This window comes from Plectropomus leopardus, chromosome 3, assembly GCF_026936395.1.
Source record: "Plectropomus leopardus strain MGB_pleo_1.0 chromosome 3, ASM2693639v1, whole genome shotgun sequence".
Classification (NCBI taxonomy): domain Eukaryota; kingdom Metazoa; phylum Chordata; class Actinopteri; order Perciformes; family Serranidae; genus Plectropomus; species Plectropomus leopardus.
Window position 1 is genome coordinate 23197507 of NC_142178.1, and position 23712 is coordinate 23221218.

Below are 23712 nucleotides of genomic sequence, written 5' to 3' on the forward strand. Positions count from 1 at the left end.
GGGTTATACGGTGCGCGGCACGTTCAGTTCGCGGCGCACACTTCGTCTAATTCGAGAGCAGTCGCGTCTTTGAAGGCAGACACTTGGCGTAAATGTACAGTTAAAATATTCTACTCTCAGGTCCCCAGGCGGAGCTCCGACAGTCCCTGGCCTCATTAAATTTTCATCAGTATCCCTGTGAAAGGGGAGAAATGTTCAGGGGAAAGAGAAAAATAAAACAGAGGGCGTAATTATAACAAAAGGAAACAGCGCTGCCCTTTTCGTTTTGTAGAAAGCTCCCACAGTGCCGTGCTGTACATTTGCAATGTATGGAGCACGTGCAGCACGATGTGTGTCTGTGGCTTTAAGGTAAACTGTTTGCTTCACATATTTATCATATAAAAAAAAGACCTTCGATTTTCTTCATTGTGCTGCTGAGGCCTCTCTGCTCTATATGTGTGTATGTGTTATTTTTTTCTGTGCTGGGGCCACATTGATTCGCTATCAAAGAATTCAGATCGATTTTCTTCCAATATGTGAAAGTGAAAGCTGCAGTCTGGTTTAGAAGCAGCCTGCTCGCCTGTCTGTCTGTCTGTGTGTCTGTCTGTGTGTGTGTGTGTGTGTGTGTGTGTGTGTGTGTGTGTGTGTGTGTGTGTGTGTGTGTGCAGAGTTCCGGCTTGTCAAGCAGCAGCGAGGCTCACTGCATAAAGTTAATTTCAATTCCCGATGAGACACTCACTCGGCAGCCCTCCCTGACCAGCGGTAATTAACAGGGATAGCTAATGACTACTTAACTCGCTCTTCATAATTATCTGGTTTTCATAATTCGATGTGTAATTTAATAATTCGCTCTTATTAACGTATTAAGTGAATGGCTCATTTAGGGGAAATTAGAAGCACTCACCAGGAGCATCTTTTAATTGATGAACCATCATCGCTGTCTCATTAATAAGGCTCGTTTTGATACTCTTAATTTGTCACGAGGATGGTGAGCATGTTTGGTTTATGGATCCAGTGTTATGGAGGCGTTGTCTTTCCAGTTTAGAGGCATTTTATCAAAACTGTTATTACCGGATAAATTCAACTGATAAATGCACGTGTCACGTGCAACTAATTAAAATAGTTATAAATAGATTTTAAAAAACAAGTAAAAAATATTTGGTGGAAACTTGTCTCGCAATATGACACTTTTAGGGAAAGCCTGGATCAAAAAAACCCAAAACAAACTATGTTTAGAAAAACATGTGGAAAACGTCTACATGAATATCGATTAAATATTTTTAGAATCAATTATTTTTGTATTGCAATTATTACAAAAAAGTTCCCTTTCTTCCTCCAGCTAAATAAACCGCAGTGATCAACTTGAAATTATCCCAAAAATAATTCCATGCAAATATATTCCAGGTGCTGTAAGTGATCAGTGTAAAGGTAGAGGACAGCTTTCAGAAATGCTAATGTTTGGCTCGTGCAGCCTCTCAGGTATCTGTCCATGGTGCTGAAACGCTTGCTCAGCGCTCAACAAGCCAGCCAGCCCTGAAGTCCCCCAAACAGCAACTCTGCTATGGACATGACATTCAAAATGCTCCCCTCTTTTTTTAAAAAAAAAAAAAAAACCAAAAAAAAAACGCTCCTCCTCCTCCTATTCAACCATAACTTCGAACCAAAGGTTTTTTGCTTCAAAGCCTGCATGCCCGCATGCACGAACGAAGCATGTTTGAGTGTGTATTTAAATAGAGACGGGCACGTTGGCAGGCGAGCTGTTTTTCTGGCGGGCTGACATCTGGCAAGTCTGCGCTCCAGGGACCCATCCAGCTCTCCATAGACCCCCTGATTAGACTCTAATAGAATATTAGCATTTGCTCTCAGGTAAGGCAACAGTGAGCTGCATAAGCTGGCAGCAAGTCAGTGGAGAAGCCACGTGTGTCTCAAACATTGATGGAATAGAGGAAAAATGCGCTCCTGTAAGGCCTGCTTTATGATGAGGCCTGGAGGAGGGCGGTGTGAGGCGAAATAGCTGTTTCTAATTACATTTTACATTTTAGTTATTCATCTGTTATATTAAAGCGCAGGGGAACAGATTGGGTATAAGGTAAGGGGTAAGGTTGGTGTTTTGCTCATGGGCACTGTGACAGACCCAGCCTGACAGCTTTAAATAACGGCAACGTCTCGTTACCTTTAAAACCAAAATGGCAATATTTGTAAGCCTAAATAATCCACAGCATGTCTTTTAAAAGCTGAGCAAAAAAAGCTGAGCAGCCCACAGCTAAACCGTTTCCAGCCTCCTCATCAATAAATAAATAGATGAATAAATAAAAGAATATTAATACGTCTGGATGAGCCACATTACACAGTGTAGTCATGGAAAACGTCCAATTAAATGTTAAAGTTTGTTCTTTAATGAAACACATATTGCAGTTCAATAATTAAATAAATTAAAATTACATGGATGTAATAAATTAATAGAATTATTTAACCAGGAACCAAAAGCAACATACATTACATAAATAAGTTACCTCAGCTAAAACAGCAATACAGCAAAAACCTGTACGGATATATTTATGTGCATCGACTGGTTCCAATGAAATATTTACATTGTACACGTATACTTCCATGAAGCTGTTTCTTTTCTCTTCAAGAAAAAACATTACTTAAACAAGGTGATTTTTAACAAGCAACGACTTCGTAATGATGCGCGTATATTTATACAAATAAATAGCAGAAAACATACATAAAATAATTTTAAAAAGAGAATTCTATCTCATATATATCTCGATTGTACCATCTCAAATGTTAAAAATCGTAAACTAAAATTTGTGACTGTATATTTCACAGTCGTTTCCCTTTAAAACCAGAACAACACGCTTAACTTGCTGTCAGAATTTGATTTTCTCAAGCAAAACGAGGAGGGGGGAATCCCAATAAATATATAATGAAGTAAACATGACCTCACTCAATAAATAGTTCATAAGATACCGGCCCACGCTGGATTGTAAACTTATTGCAGCCGGCAAGAAATCATATTTTTTTAAATTGCGAGATTCTGTGAAATCCTTACAAGTGAGTCACTATTTCGATATTTCCACATACTGAGGCCTAATAATAAACAACCCTACCTTAGTCCAAACCCCGGGTATCTTGAAAATAGATCCCTGACTTTGACCACACATGGTAACAAAATAAGTGGAATTAATTACACATTTAGACACAAAATGAAGTGTGTGACAAGTAAATTATTAATTTACAGAGGGATATTTGGCAGTAATCTAATATTAGCTTTCGAGACCAAGTAGTGTGTTATCCTCTTAATCCCCTCATGGACCCTGAATAAATGTCAGACTGCATCGTCATGAACTCAGAGGGAAAATGTAGCTTATCCTATAAGCCAAAAAATATAAACACCAATAGTCACCAACCAAGTGCTTTGAGTTAAACTAGCCCCGCTGTGTGTAAATAATGCTATTTTCATTGGGGTACTTCTGCTAATGCAAACTAAATATTCCTCATTGGAAATTAATCATAAATAAAAATTAAAAGCATAGAGTCCTGTAAGTCATACTGCGTTGACATTAAAAAGGTGAAGCATAGTAAGTGTGGAAACAGTGGTTCTTACTTGCTCTGTCAAACGATGCTTTACTTGACTCCACGTCTCCCTTAGCGCGTTAAAAGACGTGACTGTGGGTGTTTTTCGAGTTTTTCAGTCATTGTTCAGTTTTAGGAATTTTTCGAAGTTCAAAGCACAAAGTCATCGATGATTGAAAAAAAGGTGTGAGATAGGAAATATGATACAAATCGTCTCTAAACAGTTCCAAGTCTTTTGGTGGGTGGTGGTTTAAAGCGATTTTTTAGACGCATGCAGAGTATTTCATTCGTTTCTGTTTCTGTCGCTGGTTGCAAAACCAGACCCGCACCACGTTCTTTTTGAGGTCCAGCTTTTCTGCGATTGCAGCGATTTTCTCCGAGGAGGGACGCGGCTGAATGGCAAAATAGGCCTCCAGTGATCTCTTCTCTGGCGCGGCTATCGACGTGCGCTTTCTCTTTTTCTCCGCGCCGTTGAACAACTCGGGTTTATTAAGTTTCTCCCTGTGTGATTTCTCGGCTTCTTCTAGCCACGCTTGCAGGATGGGCTTCAAAGCAATCATGTTGTTGTGAGAGAGCGTGAGGGACTCGAATCGGCAGATGGTGCTTTGGCTGAGGGAGCCCACCCCAGGAATCTTCAGGCTGGCTAAAGCTGACCCTACATCCGCCTGGGTAACCCCGAGTTTGATCCGTCTCTGCTTAAACCTCTCCGCGAAGGCTTCCAAGTCCCTTGGATCGGCGTCCACGTCGCTCATGCCCATGTGCGGCGGTAGCCCGTGGGCATGAGCCATGTTGATGGCTGCCTGGTGCATGTGGTTCATGCCCGCCATGTGGGCAGGGTGCGCAGGCGTGGAAACCACAGAGCCATCCGGCCCAGCCATGGCTCCTAGTGCCAGTCCCGGGGTGATGTGGTCCAGCAGGTCCCCCTCCAGTGCCTGGTGAGGCTGGTGGTGGTGGTGATGGTGGTGGTGATGGTGGTGGCCAGCCAAGGCGGACGGATGAGAAATAGGCACCGAGGAGGAGGAGGAGGAAGACGAGGTGCAGGGGAGAGTGTTCATGGTGTGGTAGGTTGCGTCCGGCTTGAAGGGACTGTGATGTGGAGGGTGGTGGTGGCTCTTGGTCTGCGAGACTATATCCACCGCCGCTAGAGCTTCAGCCCGGGCCAACAAACTCTCATCCAAGCCTCCGAATATATTGCTCTGCAATTGCAAATAGAATGCACACATAACTGTCAGCAGGGAATTCTCCCTCCACTCCTCGGTTTAAAACATTTCCAGAATGTGAAAAAAAGAAATCCTAAAAAAGGAGCACACAAAACAAGACACATGCAACATCCCAGGTCATAAAAATTAATACGCAAGGCAAAGCCGACTGAATACATAAGTTGAGCAGAGGAAAAAAATATGGAGGTGTTGGGTGATTTGCTGTGCAGACATGAAAAAAACATCAAGCAAAAAAGTGGGCTGTCAAAATGTGCCTTTAAGCAGTGATTATGCAGAGTACGTACCGGTGGGGTTGGGAGACAGGCTCTGCGCATCGCCTCCGAGCTGCTGCTGCCGCTGCTGCTGATGATGGTGCTGCTGTGTCGGGAGGACGAGCAGGAGGACGAGGGTGCATTGGAAGTGGAGGATGAGGAATGCAACGAGTACTTGGGTTCGGGCAAGCTGGTGTGAGCCATGGCAAAAGCCTGCTTGCTGTTCAGAGACATCATCATCATATTTGCAGGCGTCCGAGCCTCGGCAAGTTCCTTTTAATAAGTTAAGACTCCGCCTCCTCAGTCGGGAGTTGAAGCCCAATTGCTTCGCAGGAATCTCAAGTCACAGTCGAATAAAGTGTAGGCTGAAGACGGTCGTCCAACACTGAAGTTATCACATCTATTTATTATTACTAGCGGAGGTATGGAGGTGTCTCGTCTTTTTGGCAAATGAGATATCGCGGACAAGCCATGCAACTGAGCGCAGCCGATACCTTTTCCGTTGTTGACTTGTGGCGCGATTGTTCAAAAAAAAAAAAAAAAACACCTTTTTTTTCTCCTGCAATCGTCTCCACCTTGTGTTATATAAATATATATTTTTGCCTTGGATTTTTTTTTTTGGCAGAACTCCTCATAGACGACGCCAGAAAAAATTTCAAAAAGTTTCTCTCCGTCTCTTAGGATTTCCTTCAAGTTTAAAACTGTTGCCGCTTTCGTTGACCTGTTTGGTTTTTGTGTCAAAAGTTTCCGTCTTGAAATGACCGTAAGTGAGAAGTAATGGCGGTGACAATCTCTGTGCTGTACCTCTTCGACTACGTTGAATGCTGCGGGGACCCGAACTGCCTCTGCTCTGAGGCGAAGGGCAGACTGAGTCTCTCTCCGCCTCTCTCTCTCTCTCTCTCTCTCTCTCTCTCTCTCACACACACACACACACACACACACACACACACACACACACCCTCTCTCTCTCTCTCCACACAGCTCTCTCTCTCTCACCCTCTCACATACACACTCTTTTCAGCTGTACCTGAAAAACCCTTTCATGATTTATTATTCTTCATTAGCCACACCACCACCACCGCCGCCGCCGCCGCCGCCGCTGGGGACTCTGCGCATGGGCAGTCTGCGACAAGGCATTTATTTCAAATGACTACTTCTTACCACCAACACCTCGTTACCACCACCATCACCAGATCTCATGAAGTTTAGACTCTTATTTAATTCCGAAAATATTTTACTGTTAATTATTGTAAATAGAATTTATGCAAAATAGACAACCGGACAAATGATTACCATGGACAGCTCCAGTCCTCATCCTAGCTCAAAACATTAAAGATATTATTCTATATTCAAATATATATTACTGCAATTTTATAATTAAAAATATAAGTTGTAAAAAATAAATAAAAACGAATCTAATAGGACTGGCAGCTGCTCGTATTATTATATGTATATCTAAATTTAAGGTGTAGCAAATGTTTTCTATTATCGCCTGCATTTTATTCTCCTTTGTTGCTCTAACAATTTTAACAATCGTAGACTAGCTTGAGGGAAATACCAGAAATAAATTACTGAACTTTTTGGGTAAAATTGTAACCCGTTTTGTACAATTTTGTGTTGTTTTCTTAGTGATGTTTTTGCATGCAAAACGGACACTATTACTTAGTGAGTGACAATGAAAGTGGATATCTAAAATAATTAGCACCATTTAATTGCAAATCTATATACTTGTCATAGCAGGCTATTATCTTATCTCTCCTCCAATTAAGCCACATCGTCAGTAACGTAATTAAGACGTTTAATCACGTTGTAATTAAAGAGGGGTGTCTAATTTGTTTAATATGGTCACGTCTATAGGAGGAGATAATTGTTATGATGTAAGTCTCACGGAGGTTAGGATGTATTGTTATGGAAAACAATGCCTCGTGGATTATTTTTCCCCTTTTATCTGTTTGGCTCTAATTTTTCAAAACAGCTCTCTGTCTCTCTCTCTCTCTCTCTCCACACACACACACACACACACACACACACACACACACACACACTCAGAGAGAGAGAGAAGGTGTGACATCTTGTAGCAGTTATGAAGCCGTGATCAATGTCTTTGACAGACAGTGGGTTGACCCGTTAATCACCTTAAATGTGTAAATAATATAAATCGCTAATGTTAAAGATTCCACATTAAATTGTGATCAAGATTGTCAAGTATTATCCTAATTATTGGCTACCCATCGCCGTCCCGGTATGTGACCACAGCCTTGTGCACTGCTTCAATAAAAGCGTTTTAATCGAGACTACCGGTGTTTCAGTGTTAACGTGGCGGTTAACGCGCTCTGCTGAATATGTCGCGATGCTGTCAGTCCCCGTTTTTGTGTTGTTATTGTTTTGATGCGCGTAGATATTTAATATGTCCCCACGGCTGCGACAGAAACCCTGTTGGTGTTGTTGCATGGCAGTTTTATACTGCAAGAGAGCCATCCAGCTGCAGAAATATGTTGCCTCCCCAGCGGGACAACAGGCGCCGCTGGAGCCACCTCCAGACATCAGGAGACAGAGATCAGGCTCAGGAGACATCAAGGAGCAATCAGTGTCTGCTCACATATACCGACAGACTGATTTATGATGAAACTTTAAAGAAATCATTTATATTTCACCACCTCTAAATTGGTGTATGAAATTTTCATCCACAATGAAACACACACAAAAAAGTATATCTTAAGTCAAATAAATCAGCCCGACCTGCTCCCCTGCAATTGACTTTGAAGTACATTTTCAACACTTTTCCTGAGTGCGTTCACGTACCTCAGGCTTTTACGTCCTGTGCCAACAGCCTTCGCACGTTTGAGGGAGGACAGTTTGTCAGACTGGATAACAGAATCACCTTTGAAGGGCCTGCCATAACAAACTGAAACACGATTAAGTGGAAACCCCGGATTTTTCAGTAGGAATTGAGAGTTGTTGTTTGGTTTTTTTTGACTAATATAGAAATGCCAAATTACATACAATGTCGTTTTATTTTTGTAATTTTGATTTTATTTATTTTGATGTAAACGGGCTATAATAGCACCTTGTATGCAAAATATATTTTAACTTAAATTATTTATTAGCAAAAATAAAGAAAGAAAACTAACTTATTTTTATGTAAATGGGCTATAACAGCACCTAGTGTGTAAATAATATTTTAACTTAAATTATTTATTAGCAAAAATATATAAATCAGTCTAACTTATTTACTGAGGGAAGTCAAATACACTGATCATAACAGTGCCTCAGAATTATTCTACTTAATAACAAATATTTTAATAGATACAAGAATGCCTCTAAACAAGAAACATCCCACACTCTGGAGATTGGGCTGGTTTTGTTGTCACCTTCTTAAAAATATTACTGTGTCGTCAGCTGAATGCCCCTCCACAAATATTTTTGGCCTCAATTTGTGTCCACGCACTGATCCAATAATTGGAGGCTATGTTGCTATCATGCAAAGACTTGTCTCAACACTGTAAGGTGCAGTCATACCTTGCATTTAAAAACACAAACCCTCGGTAGAATTGTGCAAGAAAAGATCCCTCTCACTTCAAGGTGCTTTGCTACATCTAAATAAATCGGCACTGTCTAAAAATAAAAGTAAAGCCCAAGCAAAATAGAGAGAGCACATGCAGCAAGGCTTGATATAACTCAGGTGACTTGTTTGCTTTTTTTCCTCCTCACTCTCTTACTTACATCTGAATCAAGGAGTGCTGCAGAGGTGTCTGTGTGCTTTACACAAAGACATACTCTTCTCAGCCTCCCTCAGGAGCTCTCCACGTTAACAATCCCAATTACACCGAGACCACCAGAGACAGCTGTTTTTATTACAGAGCCGCTCCTTTGTGCCGCCAACAAGGTATCTCCGCTCCAAGACTGAACACAGAGATAAAGCTACGCTGAGAGACAGAGGAGAGGAGAGGGAGAGAAGTGTGGAGTGAAGTGGATGAAGTCTCTTGGCTGCTCGCAGTGGTGATGCCTTTATTCACAGCTTCCCCCTCCCTTTTCTGATCTCGTGGAGCTCTTTACATGTCGGAGCAGAAGGTCAATGCTTGTTGGGAGAGGGTCTACAAAGAGATCAGGATCTGACTCAAGGCAACAGCAAATCACACAAAGAAGGGGGGTGTTTCAGCCACTAACAGCGGTGCTTTATTTATTCATCTGCTTTACCTGGGAAATGTGACAGGTTCCGCGAGGAACATTGTGGCTTTAATGTGTTGTTTAAATGCATACAACAAAAGGTAGAAGCCTTCAGGATTTACTAAATGTCACACACTGTACTGTAGCTCTCAGAGGGAACAAGTGGCTCACCACTTGAGATAATGAAAGAGGTTTCAAAAATTGCTCTTGAATAGCAGCTCAACTGGTATACAAACTGAGAGACAGTTTTCTATTTGATCTTTACATGGGGCTTAAGAAAACCATAAACAGTTCTCAGGATATTCTAATTATTTTTGTTACTGGTTGATACAGAACTGCTTATTTGTCTGACATTTCATCAGAGCCACTTTTCTCAAATTTGTTGATAACACCTGAAATGTTTGGGTATCTGTGTTTAGGCAGATTATGATGACATGTTGCCGATTGGGCCTCTTTTCTGACAAAAATAATAGTTCATTTAATCCTAATAAAGGAACACTGGAAAAGTAGTAGAACATGCAATAAACAAACAACACATAATAATTATAACAACCAAACGGCACCCCTTTCAATGTCACAATTTGCAACCATAGAATTGCATCATAAAAGTTTAATTGTAGCTCCTCTCAGCCCAGTAGCCTTTTGGATGGGCACACAGTGAATCCCATGTCAGAAAGTACATGAGCAATTTTCGCAAAATTTGGAGTCATGTTTGTGTCCATCTGACAAGTAACAATCAGCGTTCACTCTTTTAGCTCATTTTTGGTCTCCTCCATCTCCTGAGGGAAATTTAAACTCCTTAGAGACTATATGTGTCACTAGTTTTGTCAGTGTGCCATTTGGCCCTCAGCATGGAGCGAACAGGATCAAATATCTCAATGATTTTGACCAAATACGCTTCTGTATTGTTGAACACAACAGACCAGTGTAACCTTAGATAATAAAAAGAAAGATATTTTGCATCAAAAATGCGTCCTCTACACAGTGTATAATTTAAAATTTTTATTAGGTAAATTCAGGCAGTATAGACCTATGACCACTGAATGCGTAGCTAACATTAGTGGTTGTTGTTACCTGTAAATGTCTCTTTAAATTAGATGTTTGCTTCAGCAAACAGATAATGATATTTTCCCGACAGGGCCACCAATGAGGGGGGAAAAGGGAAAATGCTGAGGCCGAGCCACGCGGGTTCTCATATTCATCCGACATATATGCAATCATAGCCATATTTTATTTATTTACAATTACTCATGAAATCATCAAAAATATTGTATTTATTGTTGCTTTAGTAAAATGCAGCTTGTTTCATAAAGACAACCCTCACTTTTTTTTCCGTATCCTACTGTTGTGAAAAAAACTGCAGTTGGCTGGCCACATGACTTGAGAAATATATTGATCTAAACAAGGAGAGAGAGAGAGAGAGAGAGAGAGAGCAGGCACATCCGTTTGGTAAACCAAATTTGGGGAGGGCTCATTCACTGAACCTTTACTATTGGTGTGCCTGACTTGCACTTTAATGTAAAAAAGATTTTTTTTTCCACTGAGACTCATGACGTGTTGTGATGTGTGCACCTGCACATCGTAGTACATCATTCTTAATTATAAAATGATTTTTAGATTTGTAAATCGGTTTATAATCCCCAATTTTACTAAATTTATCAGTAACCTGAACATCTTTTTTTTCTGTAACTGTAACACTGCAGGAACGTCTTTTTTGTATCCAAATTATGTGATTTTACTCCACATAACCCATTAATCCCAATATCAGCACTGAGTCTGATGGTAGTGTTGATCTTCCCAGTTTGGTTGTTGCTCACTAGACACAAACAATGTCTCCATATTTCTTTCCACAAAACAAATATTGGCACTTATGTTGACGACAGTACGATAACTAACAGGAAAGCCAACTAACCTATCTAGTAGTGTAGCCAACCTCAGGCCATGACTGATTAGAGGCTGTGAGAGCGAGGTGTGCCAAGAGGTCAGGAAAACAATATCACCACCACCTATTTCCCTATTAGGCACCAGGTACCGCCTTTTGGGGGAGGGAAGCATTAGATTCTGGTCCAGCCCTGCCTATTGGCTGCAGGGCAGCAGATGATAAGGTCAAGCCTCATAATGATGTCACATACCTTTAGGTACTTCAGATCAATATCGAGAGAGGCACGTTATACCTGACAGCCAGTCAAATAAAGCCTGCCTGGCAAAGGAAAAAAAAATCTCACTTTGAGATTGTCTCTTCTGATAAAATGAGATCCTCACTCTCGAGTTGCTTTTGGCAAAGATCATATTGGTGGAAGCCTTTGTGATCTTTAGAACAATATGGTCATCCACATTTCTGATCTATCTTGAACGACAAAACTAAATATAAAAAACTTTAAAATTTTAACTATGTAGTAGTGTTAAGTGCATGCAGCTGATGCAGCATTGATGCACCTTTCTGCAGGATAACGCTTGACATGAGAGGCGTTCCTTTGAGTAAACCTGACCTCATATGACAACAAATGGTGGCAAGGAAGGCAGCGTATATGAAAAGCTACACCTCGGAGCATGTGACTATAAAGAATGCGTATGTCAACTGCTATACAAGTGATTAATGTAGCAGGATGATTGCAGAATTCTGTCCAACCTGAATGAACATTTCTTCTGCCTCTCTCATTAGTTTGACTGTCCCACGCGGTAATATATCGCTTGTCACTGGGTTGTCTAATGGTTGATGCTAATTGACCTCCTTTCCCCCTTTCTTCTGCACAAATGAAAAGATTTCCTACGTCCTGTGATGGAGCATGTCACAATCTGATCCGACAAATTAAAAAGCTCTCTGCTGTCACGCTGTCATCATTCGAAGCCTTTGCCTCATCAGCTATAATGATCATTTTCCTTCACTGAAAACACTGCAGCGCACTGCCAAACACAATACTTAAGAGGGCACACTGCTGCAGTTGTGTGCAGTATGTGTGACACATCTGAATGTTTATCATCTCGGAAATCTTTAATACTATTAATCTTGAACTGTCCTTCAACCTATAGAGGGTTTTTTTTTAACAGAAGAAAAATTTGTTCATGCTTAAATAGGGATTGTCTCTTTAAATTTCCAATTCTGGATTCAACCAAGTAAATTTAATGTTCGCATACATTTTTGAAGAGTTCCACCTCTATATGGAAATATGTAGCATCTATTATTTATTGCAACTCCAAATTTACAGAAGATTATATTTTATTGAAAGGCTTAAAAACATTACCAGTGTAACTTCCTCTTTAACAACCTCAGATTATTTACAATTTACCTGCCTCACACTGTCAAACTGTAAAAGATGCTCTCAGTCAACCAAAAAAGTAGGTCTTAATTCTGTGTATTAAACACAGATTGTAAACAAACTGTGACATTAGCTTCAATTCCCAATCACAGAATTCTTAGTTAACATTTAGCCACTATAGGTTATTTTCTGAACAGCTTCACATTTAATTTTTTTCCTTTTGTTGTACTTCAAACATATGAGTGCCACTCAGCGAAGCCATTGGCCTGATCATGATAGCAACACCAGAGCTCGGCCACCGCACATTATTGGCTGCAGGGCGGTGATGACGCTCATTACCTGCAATCAGCTGCCCCATCCGTGGCCGAAACAGAAATTGAGCGTGGCATTTTACCTGCTGACTTTGTGTGTATAACTTTATAATTTATGCGGTGTACCCATACTATTGACAAAAACGCAGCACGGTGATCAAAGCAAGCCATTCAGGAGGTTGGACAGGGCCACGAAGACAGGGCCTGTAACACTAATGATCTTCAAACGCTCGTCTATTTCACTGGGAGCTATGCACAACTCCCTAGCAAGTCCCGCGTCCTCCCCCTGGAGGTAATTGTGCCTGGCTGGTTAGGTGACAGGTGTCAAGTGGCCCCTCCTCAACCGATTCATCATGCTAAGCAGAGAGGAAAAGCCGATCTCAGTCTCTCCCTCTCTCTCCCTTTCTCTCTCGGTCTTTGTACTTTTCTTCTTCTCTGTCTCTTTCTTGTAACCTCAAATAACTACTTTGTCATCACCTCAGAGTGCCCTGATCACGTGATAGCTTTGCTTTACGACAATGTTTGGAATGCACTCAGAGCTGGGTCCACAACTTGGCTCATGCTGTTGAGTAACAAACTGTTCATGTTATATCATATGCTTACTGAGCACAAATTAACATACGGTGTGTATGCTTTGTGCATAACACAGAGAGCAGGGCTGCAACTAATAATTTCAGTTAAACTGACAGTTATATTCTTGAGGAAAATGTTCATCACATAATGTATTCAGGTTGCTTGATTGGTCCATGCAACAGTCCATAACTCAAAAATACTTAGTTTACTATCACATAAGACAAAAAAATGCTGCAAATACTCATAAAAGAGAAGCTAGAATGGGACGATAAATCGAAACAGCTTAGTATTGCGATATTTTTGTGCCTTTGAACCTTTAGAATCACAGTGCTTTTGAACTGTGACGAAAAAATGTCTGGCCTCTGGAAATTGTAACCCCTACCAAACAATATTTTGCATTTTTACTTGGAAATTACTCAATCAATTAATCAATTATCAAAATTGTTACGGATTAATTTTCTGTCCACCAATCAAGTGTTTAACTGGCTGATTCAGCTCTGTGAACGAGAGAAACAGTTGCTTTAGCGATGCGTTAAATTTTTCCCAGTGGAATCATGTAGTCAATACCGTGGATTATTTTTTGTTATCGCTTAACCTCTCAATTATTTTATGATCAACTTTTTTATCATAAAATGTCAGAAAGCAGGGAAAACACCCTTGTTTTCATTTTCGCAAATGAATATAAGATATCAAAATGTTTTAGTAACTGAATAATTGATTAACAGACTAATCATTTCAGAGCCAATCAGATCTGAGACAAAGTTCCTCTTGAAGCTGGTGTCCTTTTTGTGCAGAATAACTGGTGACAGTTTAGAGAGTAACTGAGTGAAAACAATGCTGAACGGTGGGCGACCACAGAGCCCCTGACAGCCAGGTTAGCAGTGGCCAAAAACCATGCAGCCCAGGGAGATGTAGAACGCAGTGTCTGTGTGTGTGTGTGTGTGTGAGAGAGAGAGAGACTGAAAGACCACACCCTCACCATGCCCGCCTGTCTAAGCAGAATCCCATAGGGACCTGCCATACACACGCTCTCACACACACACCCCAGTCATTAATTCCTGCTTTGCATCTCCACACCATGTAATATTTATGGGTCACCGCAGCTTTGTATTCACAAATGGAAACGCCAAGAGAAAAAAGGGAGAAGACACGATACCTCAATCAATCCTGTGAATAAGGTTCAGATTGTCACATCATGGCTTTTTTTCCTCCACTAAGCCAGTGCTTAGGCAGCATTCTTTTCTTTGACCTCTAAACAAGTGTTTTGTATGACGGATTGTCAGACACAACCTTTGAGATGGAGTCATATTTAACTCCTTTAGAGTCATATAAAAAAGCTCAAGGCAAAGGTATTATGAACGTGACTGAAAATTTCATAGCTGCAGAATTTGAAGAACAACAAAACTGCATTAGTCAGTAAAAACGAATGCAGACTTAATACATTTTTGCCAGAGATGACACTGGAGTATAAACGACATACAGCACTCTAGTACAAACATTTGCTGCTACTCAGAATCTCGGCACTAATCAAGGGAAGTCTTTGGCGCATTTTCCCCCTTCTGCATCTGACAGATCATAATTGGGGGGCTTTTTTTCACTTCCTAAGATGTTGCCTGAAACCTGTGATGCAACAGTGGGAGCCGTACCCTTGCTGCCTTTCAAATCAACAGTGTTGTCAAAACAGAGCCCTGAGGAACCCCCAGTAGAGCGGGGCTCACCAGACCCCTGTAGAGATTTGAAGACCACTTTGGAACTCTAATCCACTCAAAATGTGCTGATAATTTTCCTTGCCAGGACACTCTCTGCCTGGTGTCACAAGAGTGGCCTCCCGGGAGCAGATCAGCCAATGATAACAAAGTAGCCAGATGTCTGGCGCTGGCAGAGTCCCAGAAGCCAGACAGCGGCACGCAGCAGCATCCGCTGTGGGCCACAGATCAAAGATACCTGAGAATTACTTATGGGCACAAAATATGTGTTGCTTACTCTACAGTTCCCATTAATAACAATCTGGGAGAATTTGTATTTCTAATTAACTCTTTTCTTTCGGCATACAAAGTGCTGTAGGTTGTCTAAGGCTGCAGCAGCAATTTTTCTGTGGCAACTGCGAGTCGACAACAGGAAGTCGGATGCAGCACTGTCTGAAGGAGCCAGATCAGCTTTAAATGCAGTTCTGAGGCTCAGAACACCCCCTGACTTGCCTCAATAAACAAACAAACAGTGTAAGAGTCAGCGTATTTAGATTTAATCATGCTGCATGGTGCCTCCTTAGACTGGCCCTTGATGCATACCTCGAAAGCTTCGAGTGTTGACATTGAACTGATTCGACTGAGGTGTAGACGTCATTAGCGAATTAATTCTTGGCTCTTTTTTTTTTCAAATTTAAAAAAACTCTGAGCATTCAATCTGTAAAAACCAGGCCAGTTACACCAGCATTTCCAGTACAATTACAAATTGCAGCCACCAAGCATGCGGCTCGCACTGATTTATACTTTCTACAAGATTTGAAACCTCGGCTTGTTTTTCACTGTGGTTGTTTGTGTTAGTGAGACTGACATTAAGAAGCATTGCAGTTCCATGTTGTTTTCTCCTGCAGGCCCTGCACTTCTTTTAGAGTCCTCCACTTATTCCATCTTATGTGTTATGTTTAATACACAAATATTTAGAGTAGACCCCTGACTTTGAACTGAGAAGAATAGTTAAGCTCTCTCTGCCTTGGGAAGGCGTTTGTTGCCTTTTTTTCATCTTTATGGGGGGAAGAGGCGTATTTCATCTCGCGCACATTTGTGCATATTTTGTCAGGCTCACTATGTTTTAGTGCACTTAAAAGTCATTGTTCAGCGGATGGATGATATGCATCCCATGCAATGTGTGTGTGCACACTGTATTGTATTAATTATTAAGTACAGAAAGTGTTGCTTCATGTCCGTATTTGATGGAGATCCCCCCTCTCACACCGTGCCACCCCTTCCCCCAATTATGTATATTACCTTTGCTAGTGCATGGTTCATGCAAATTCTCATTTGCATCGCTCCTTTGAATGTGCTATCTCTTGGCTGGAATCCCTTAAAGCCTATGGTGAACGCTGCCCTTCAACAGATCTCGAATTTGACCTTTTCTCTTTTTAACTGTCATCCTACTATGGCTCATACTGTGTGCAGTGCAAGTGCAGAGATGTACAAATAACAAAGAGATGCCATGTTCAGGTTTTATTGTGTTTGGCTTGTAATGAATATACCTAATTCTTGACTCCTTTGCTTTCCCAAGACCTTTTCTATATTTCTGCTTGCTTATATATCTACATTTTAGACAACAGATGCTAAACAACCCTTAAAAAACACCTATCTATAATGGTTGATGAAGCTGAGCCTTATTGTGCTAGTTTAGACATGCAGAAAATTAACAAAATTAACCAAAAATATTCAGCAAAAATAAAATTATCAATTTTGGTTCATATCAAGCTTCACCCCAAGAAATTATTCCATAGAAAGACGTATTTTATGAGTGTATTTAAAACCTTGCACCAACATCCAGTCCCAGTACCTTTCAGGGTTACTCCGGGTCATTTTTTTTAATGTCGTTTACTTGAAAATGTAACTTTAAAACGAGGCTTAAAACTGCCTTAGTGAGATCCTGTCTCCCAGCTCCGGCAGCTCATCACTCCTAAAACAGCCGCTCTCATCCACCCCGGCCCCGACCGTTATTAATGTGCGCTGAATAATTTAACAGGGTAAAATTACCATGCTCTTTTGAAAAGATTTTTGCCTACACAATTAAAGAGCATTATAGTGATTTTTAGTTGAACAAGAATTATGACTGTTTTCCCTCCTCTCTGCTACACTTTCTGGCTTCCTTGTTATGAGCTGTGGGTGAGCACAGCTGTAAAGGCCTTCTATTCTCTGCTGCTGTCTGACTGCTTGGAGAGGTTGTGCTCCAGCGCTGACCTATACCGCGATGAGCGGCTAATGGATAATGGATGAAGTAGTATATGTTCAACTTCCGCAGAATGGACCCCCATAATGGTGTGCTGGCCCCACTAAACATGGGTTATATTTGGGCTGTTAAAAAGCAGAGTCTAAGTAAGGTGCTGTTAAAGGCGCCTGGCTTGAAATAGTTGCTCGCTGCAGGTGTTGAAAGGTGGATTGTATTTAATTATTTTTTTTCTTTTACCAAATCTCCATGCTAAGTCAAACAGAATCTATTAAAAAGGATAGTAATAGCTTGTTTTATGAAAGTTTGTGAGCTAACAGTACAATATTATACCACTGTTGTATGATATCAGCATCAGCAGGAGCGTTTGCCAGGCCTTCACTCTTATTCCATGCGGACAACTGTCCACATCTCAACCACAGGCCAACAATTGGCAGTAATTGGCACGTTGCCTTGGCTGTCCTGGGAGAGATCTGAGAGTGCATACGGCCACGGACAGGCTGCCCTTTCCACCAATTAGAGAGTTGTCTCCTTGTGGGGCGGGGGCTGGGGGAGGTCTACCTCACTGCTACCTTGTCTCTTGATCAAAATGATTTGTGGAGAGGCTTTTTCTCTCCACTCCTCTCTTCCTCCTTGCCTGCCTCCTCTCTCGCCACTGAGGCATTACTGTGTGTGAACTGCTAGTGAGAGTCTTCAGTCATGGACCCCAACCAGCGACTGACAGCCTTGCAGTAGCAGTCAGTGGGACACTCACATTAGAGGTGCTCTGACAGTCAGGCTGTGCCAGACAGGCATCCCAAAGAAAATGCTCCACACAGCTCTTTGCTGCTGGTTTCCTAATACATTACTAGCTGGCTCTCTTCTCCATATGAACTTTTTTTTCTACCAGTGGATGTGACGCTGAATTGGGTTTGGCAGAAGCTGAAGTTTCTCAGACTAGCTGAACTCTTTTTTTCCCCCACTTTTTCTCTTGTTGCGAGTGTATTGGCTTTTTGTTGTTGTGTCTCCAGGCGTAAGCAGCGTGTTATCGCCGCATGGCTTTATTATGATGGCTTTGACGCAATGATGGCAAGTGTCTCATGTGGTTAGAAATGTGCAGGCCACACAAGGTACCATGGGACCCCAGTGCAAAGGATCACAGGCCTCAGTGCATGCTGCTAACGCTCCCCAGTTTATGCCACAGGGAAGGCTGCGGAACCAACACCCAACCCCCTTATTCTCTCCCCTCTCGGTCTCTGTTGTCCTCAAAGCCTATGTCTCTTCGCATTTCGCTTCAGTAAATATGAGGAGGCGAGGAGATGCTTCCTATACTCAGAAATATGTGTCAGGCTACTGGGTTATGTTGTGTTGCAATGTGATGTAGAAGGCAACAAAGCAAGTGCGCTCGGAGAGGGAGAGAAAGAAACAGCCTTACTTATTCTCTTTAATCCATCGTGAGATATTCAGAACTAGGTTAAGTTATACCTCACATTACCCAACACTTAGCCTTTTTGAGCATGTAATAAGATCACTGCTTACACACGTGGGGCTACAGTAACACTGAGTTTTTTTTTTCTTTTCAGGCAACAATTAGCACAGGTAAAGCCTAGCTTTCACCACAAGTTGACAGGCTCACTGTAAAAGCAGCTTTATTTCCTGCAAGGACCTTCATGAGGGGGGCCTACCTAATATGCTGTCTGGCCCCGGGGCCTGTGGGAGTGTGGTTGGATTATTATGTTAATGTGTGTGCCTCCTGCCCTCTCCTCAGTCCCAGCTGGCCTCCCTGTCGTTAGGAAGTGCTTTGCTCTGACAGAGGAGTAATATGCTCCGTGATTGAGGGGCCAAAAGATCGAGCACTATGAGAGAGGGGCCACCACTGATAAGCATATGATAAAAGTGCCATTGTATGCGAATGCCTCAGAGACATGGAGGATGACTTAGCAATTCCTATGGATTTCAGTGGGAGAGTGAATATGTATAAGGGCTGTGTGGTCCCATTTTTTTGTGCAGCTGAATTTAATTGCCCATAGCATTATGGATCTCATGCCATGTATTTTATTGTACTTTTATTGCATGAACTCTTTCATTATGAGACACATCCACCTGTAAATATAATGGCTCCCTCTGAACAAGCCAAGAAGTGATGCTTTTAATCATCCTGTAGGAATCAATATGAAGAGAAGATTCAGGTTAATGTAAATAAAAACAATTAGATGAGCTCTAATTTTGAGTGCTGTCAGGAAAACATTCAATCAAGCCTATGTTTTAAGACGTCAGAAAGGCTGAAGATGATCCTCAGTGTGTCGTTTAGGTGCAGTAATGTGTAACAGCCGTAATATTAATTGATGGAGAGTTGGTTAAGTCAGTGTAGCTCCATCAGAAAAAAAAATGATGATACTGTTCTGCCAGATGGCATTACCCTGCGGATCTATGTCACACACTCTCATTTAATCAACTTGACACAAAAGTAAAAAGGGAGGTAAGAGAGAGAGAGAAAAAAAATAAACTTATTGTGACTTGTCGAGAAGGAGAAATGCCACTTGCACTGCTTTGGATCCTGCACATAATTGTGTAAAAATGTCAGCCAAACAGAGGAAGATCTCTCCTTTTAAACACTTGTCTTTTTCATCTCGCCTCCTCAGGAGTGCTCGGGTAGCTACATATTAGCTTTGTATAGGCCCATTCACAAAGTGCGCAGAGTGTTTGTGTTTTGTAGGGGGTTTGTTTTGTTTGCTTTTTAATCAAGTTCAATTTCGTCTCCATCAATACAAGCTCTTCCCACACCCCTCTTTTTCACGTCTGCCCGGATTATAATGTGTCTCTTTTCGCTGAGGAGCCTTCACTGTTGTTATTGTTTGTTCCCTTTCACGGGGCCCCAGCTGTAACGAGAGGAAGGGTATCTGTGGGTAATTGGTGGGTAAATACTTTGCTGTGACTAAATGTCAGAGCAAGAGAGTTTGTAACACGAGCAGGTTGTTGTGCTGCTTTTGAGGAGAAGGCAAAGAAAGACAAAGAGTAAATGGAGACGCTCTTTAAGCTGTGTTTTTACCTTATTTTCTTCCAGAGCATCAAACAAAATATCTTGATTCGTTGTTTTTCTGGCTTTATATCAAGATCAGACTGTGTGAACTTTTTTTTAAAAAAATGAACCATATATCTTGTAACGACATGCTAACTATGTGGAGGTGTGACAGATTCAGGTTTTACTTTGTTGACTGAGCTGAGACCAATAATTAGTCAATTAGTCATTCTTTTCACAGTTTTATACCATAGTAAATTGATTAGGACAGCAATTAGTGATTATTCTCATTATTGATTGATGTGCTGATTTTTTTTAAGTCTATGAATTTTTAAGTCTATGAAATGTCAAAAAAAATGTTAGATAAATCAGCCATCTCAGTTTCCAGGAGTCCTGGAAAAAAAAGGTAAAATCTCTATCTTGTTTTGCTCAACCAACTGTCCACAACTGAAAGCATAGCTTCAAAGCTGTAAAAAATAATGGACGTACCAACTGTCACCCATTGGTTTGACTGCTGTTTTGAGTATGGCACTCTGGCAACTGCCATCTTTGTTTTTGGAAGCTAGTGACCAAATTTGAACAAGAGGGTGGAGCTGTGGAGGAGCGAGGGGCAGATTACGATCCACGATGTCACTCAAGTGACCCCGCCCTCAAATAAGCTAACTTTGGGGCTCAATATGTGGAATTTTAAGCCTTAATAAAATGCAAAGTCATATACCCTGTACAGTTGCTGTGAATGCTAAAGATAAGTGACAGACAACAGGAGTGTTTTTTGTTTTTGTTTTTTTTTAACCAGGATGTAAACATTTTTTATTTCTGATGTAAAGTTAGCCATTTTAACATGGGAGGCTACAGGGATTGACTTGCTCTTGGAGCCATCCTCAGGTGGCCATTAGAGGAAGTGCAGTTTTTGGCACTTCCACATTGGCTGAATTTTTCAGTCTCAGAGCCGCTTGACCGAAAGATAATGAAAATGTGAAGCACAGAATGGCGGCAAAAGCAAACAGAACCAGCCAGTTTTTTATGTTTGGTTGAAAATGACTGAAATAAAAAAAAAAATTCATCAATTGATTATGGGTTTTGGACTATTGGTTGGACAAAACAATACATTTGAAAGGCATTTTTCACAAAAAACTCTCATTTTTAATTTCATTAACCAACCATTGTGCAGCTTATTTTTTTTTTATATTTCTGTTATCATTGTTTTCCCAATTGATTCCCTGATATGCACTACCTCAAAATAAAATCAAAGATGTCAATTGAGACTCGATTAATTGCTGAATAATTTGATATTCAATTATTATTATTTGAGTAATTTCTTTTAAGGGAGAAAAGGACAAATCTTAAGATTCCAGCTTCTTATATCTGTATATTTTCTGTTTTCTTTTCCCTCTGTGACAGTAAACAGTCTTTTGTTTTTTGACATTTTATAGCCCAAACAACTTGATTGATTAATCAAGAAAGTAATCAACAGATTAATCAACAGTTTAAATAATCATTAGTTGCAGCCTTAGAATGCAATTTGTTCTGGAAATACACATTTCAAGTATTGATGGGTGTTTTTTTATTATTATTGATCACTGTCAGGTTTCCTACAAATATTTTCATCATGGTCTGATTGGGATGCAATTTCTTGACCAGTGTAAATGCAGCAAACCGTCAGAGGAATTAGAAATAAATAACCAGTTAAATTTCGAAATTTCAATCAGTAACATGTCTTTACTCTAGATATTTATCAAGCCCTCTGAGGCACAATTAGGTTGACTTCATTTTTCACTTACATCCATTTAGATCTCCCCAGTTGTCATGTAAATGCCCTTTTTTTCATAAGCTGGTGACTTTTCAGTCAAGTTTGGCAAACTGGAACAGGGGCACTTTGATTGTTACCCTCTCCTTTGTTGTTTGTTAAAGGCCTCGAGGTTTGGCAGCCATTGTCTTTATAAACTCAAAGCTGTGTTAAATGCAGCCCCGGCACAGCTAATGAGGGGGAGCCTTCAAAACCTCCATGAGATGATGCTGTCAAATGGGTGACATAAAAACGTTGCATGTAATCCCTCTGTGCAGACCCTGGGTGTAAATATGCCAGCTCCACCATTTTCACAGCGTTTACTCCCAGTTCAAACAATCTCTCTCCCCCCTCACCCCCCTTCCCCGAAAACACAATGACAGCTCTGCGATATTCTCCTCTAGATTCCTTGGCTGCCTGCGACCAATGAAACAACCAGGAACAGCTCTGATAATCTCCTTCATCCACATTGTGGGTAAGACACCTCTCTCTTCTTCTTTGTCTCTGTGGACTGAAACTTGTGCCACTCACACGCTTTGCACTGAGCGTGTTCAGAATTTTGGGTGTGATGCTTAGAACTGAATTCGGTGATTTTTGAGCGAAGGATTGGTGATGTTTGTTTATGTGTTTGTCCACACTCGACATTAGACACCTGGATTGAAATAAAAATAAGCTTAACATGAACATATATTAATGCACCCATAGTCACTGGAAACCATATATATTATGTCCCAATATTTAAACTTAACATTGCTGGCAAAAAAAAAAAAATGTGAACACCTTGATGCCATGAGAGCTTACATTTGGTAACTATTTTAGTTTTCCTGTTGTAGCTGAGGTCCCTTTTAAACTCTGAGATGAAAAAAAAATAAATAAATGAAAGCCATTCATGACTTTCATCCTACAGAGAAACATACTGTTTCTATCCTGGTGGGACTAGCCATTTCCAGGATTTGCCAATCTGTAGTCACATAGAAAAGTGATCACCGAGTGAGTTTAATTAGTTTAATGACTACTGGATGTACTGACCACTTAAAAATATATACCCTTCAACAACAGATTTGTTGCTGCAGCAGAGCCCCCAGAACTCTGTTTTCATCATGGTTTGTCTTGGACAATAAGTCCTCAAATGTAATTGACAAAATACTGAAGTAAAAGTTAGAAACATCTCTTTCTATGGTTAAAGATCTAGTGTAAAGGACATGGTGACATTTAGCAATGAGGTTGCAGATTTAATCCCTGAAATTCCAGATCCTGAAACTTCTTACATGTGCCAATCGTAAGAGAAGCAAGAATGTCAAAATGCAAAACCACAAATGGCCCAGTATAGAGCCAGTGTTTGAAGTGTCCGCTCTGGGCTACTGTAGAAACAACATGGCCAACTCCATTGAGGAGGACCCACTCCTAATGTAGATATGAACAGCTCATTCTGAGCTAACAAAACCAATGATTTTTAGTTTCAGGTGACTATAATCTAATGAAAACATAGTTATGAATATTATTCCATTTCTGCCATTATACACCCTTAAACCTAAACATGGGACCTTTAACTTGGAGTTAAAGGGACCTTGTTGACTTTTTTTGGAAGCAAAATTATGCTTTCATTCCGTGTTTTTTCTAAACCCATTGAGTTTATGCTTTAGGACTAACAAATGCGTTTATGT

The 23712-nt window shown here is 40.8% G+C and overlaps 1 protein-coding gene and 1 long non-coding RNA gene across 2 annotated transcripts in view; one reads left to right on the top strand and one right to left on the bottom strand.

Moving 5' to 3' along the window:
* The window catches only part of LOC148189991 (uncharacterized), a 92784-nt gene extending 70267 nt beyond the window's left edge, over positions 1 to 22517 (top strand). The window contains exon 5 of the long non-coding RNA XR_015776143.1: positions 22453 to 22517. This is a non-coding gene — a long non-coding RNA (uncharacterized LOC148189991). The remainder of the gene's footprint in view (positions 1 to 22452) is intronic.
* On the bottom strand, positions 2359 to 6200 carry pou4f2 (POU class 4 homeobox 2). The gene is made up of 2 exons (XM_042485703.2): positions 5063 to 6200; positions 2359 to 4754 (listed from the first exon to the last, which is right to left on the bottom strand). Exons 1-2 carry the CDS (start codon positions 5270 to 5272, stop codon positions 3822 to 3824), a joined length of 1143 nt encoding a protein of 380 aa, XP_042341637.1. The 5' UTR covers positions 5273 to 6200; the 3' UTR covers positions 2359 to 3821.
* Positions 22518 to 23712: the final 1195 nt, after the last annotated feature.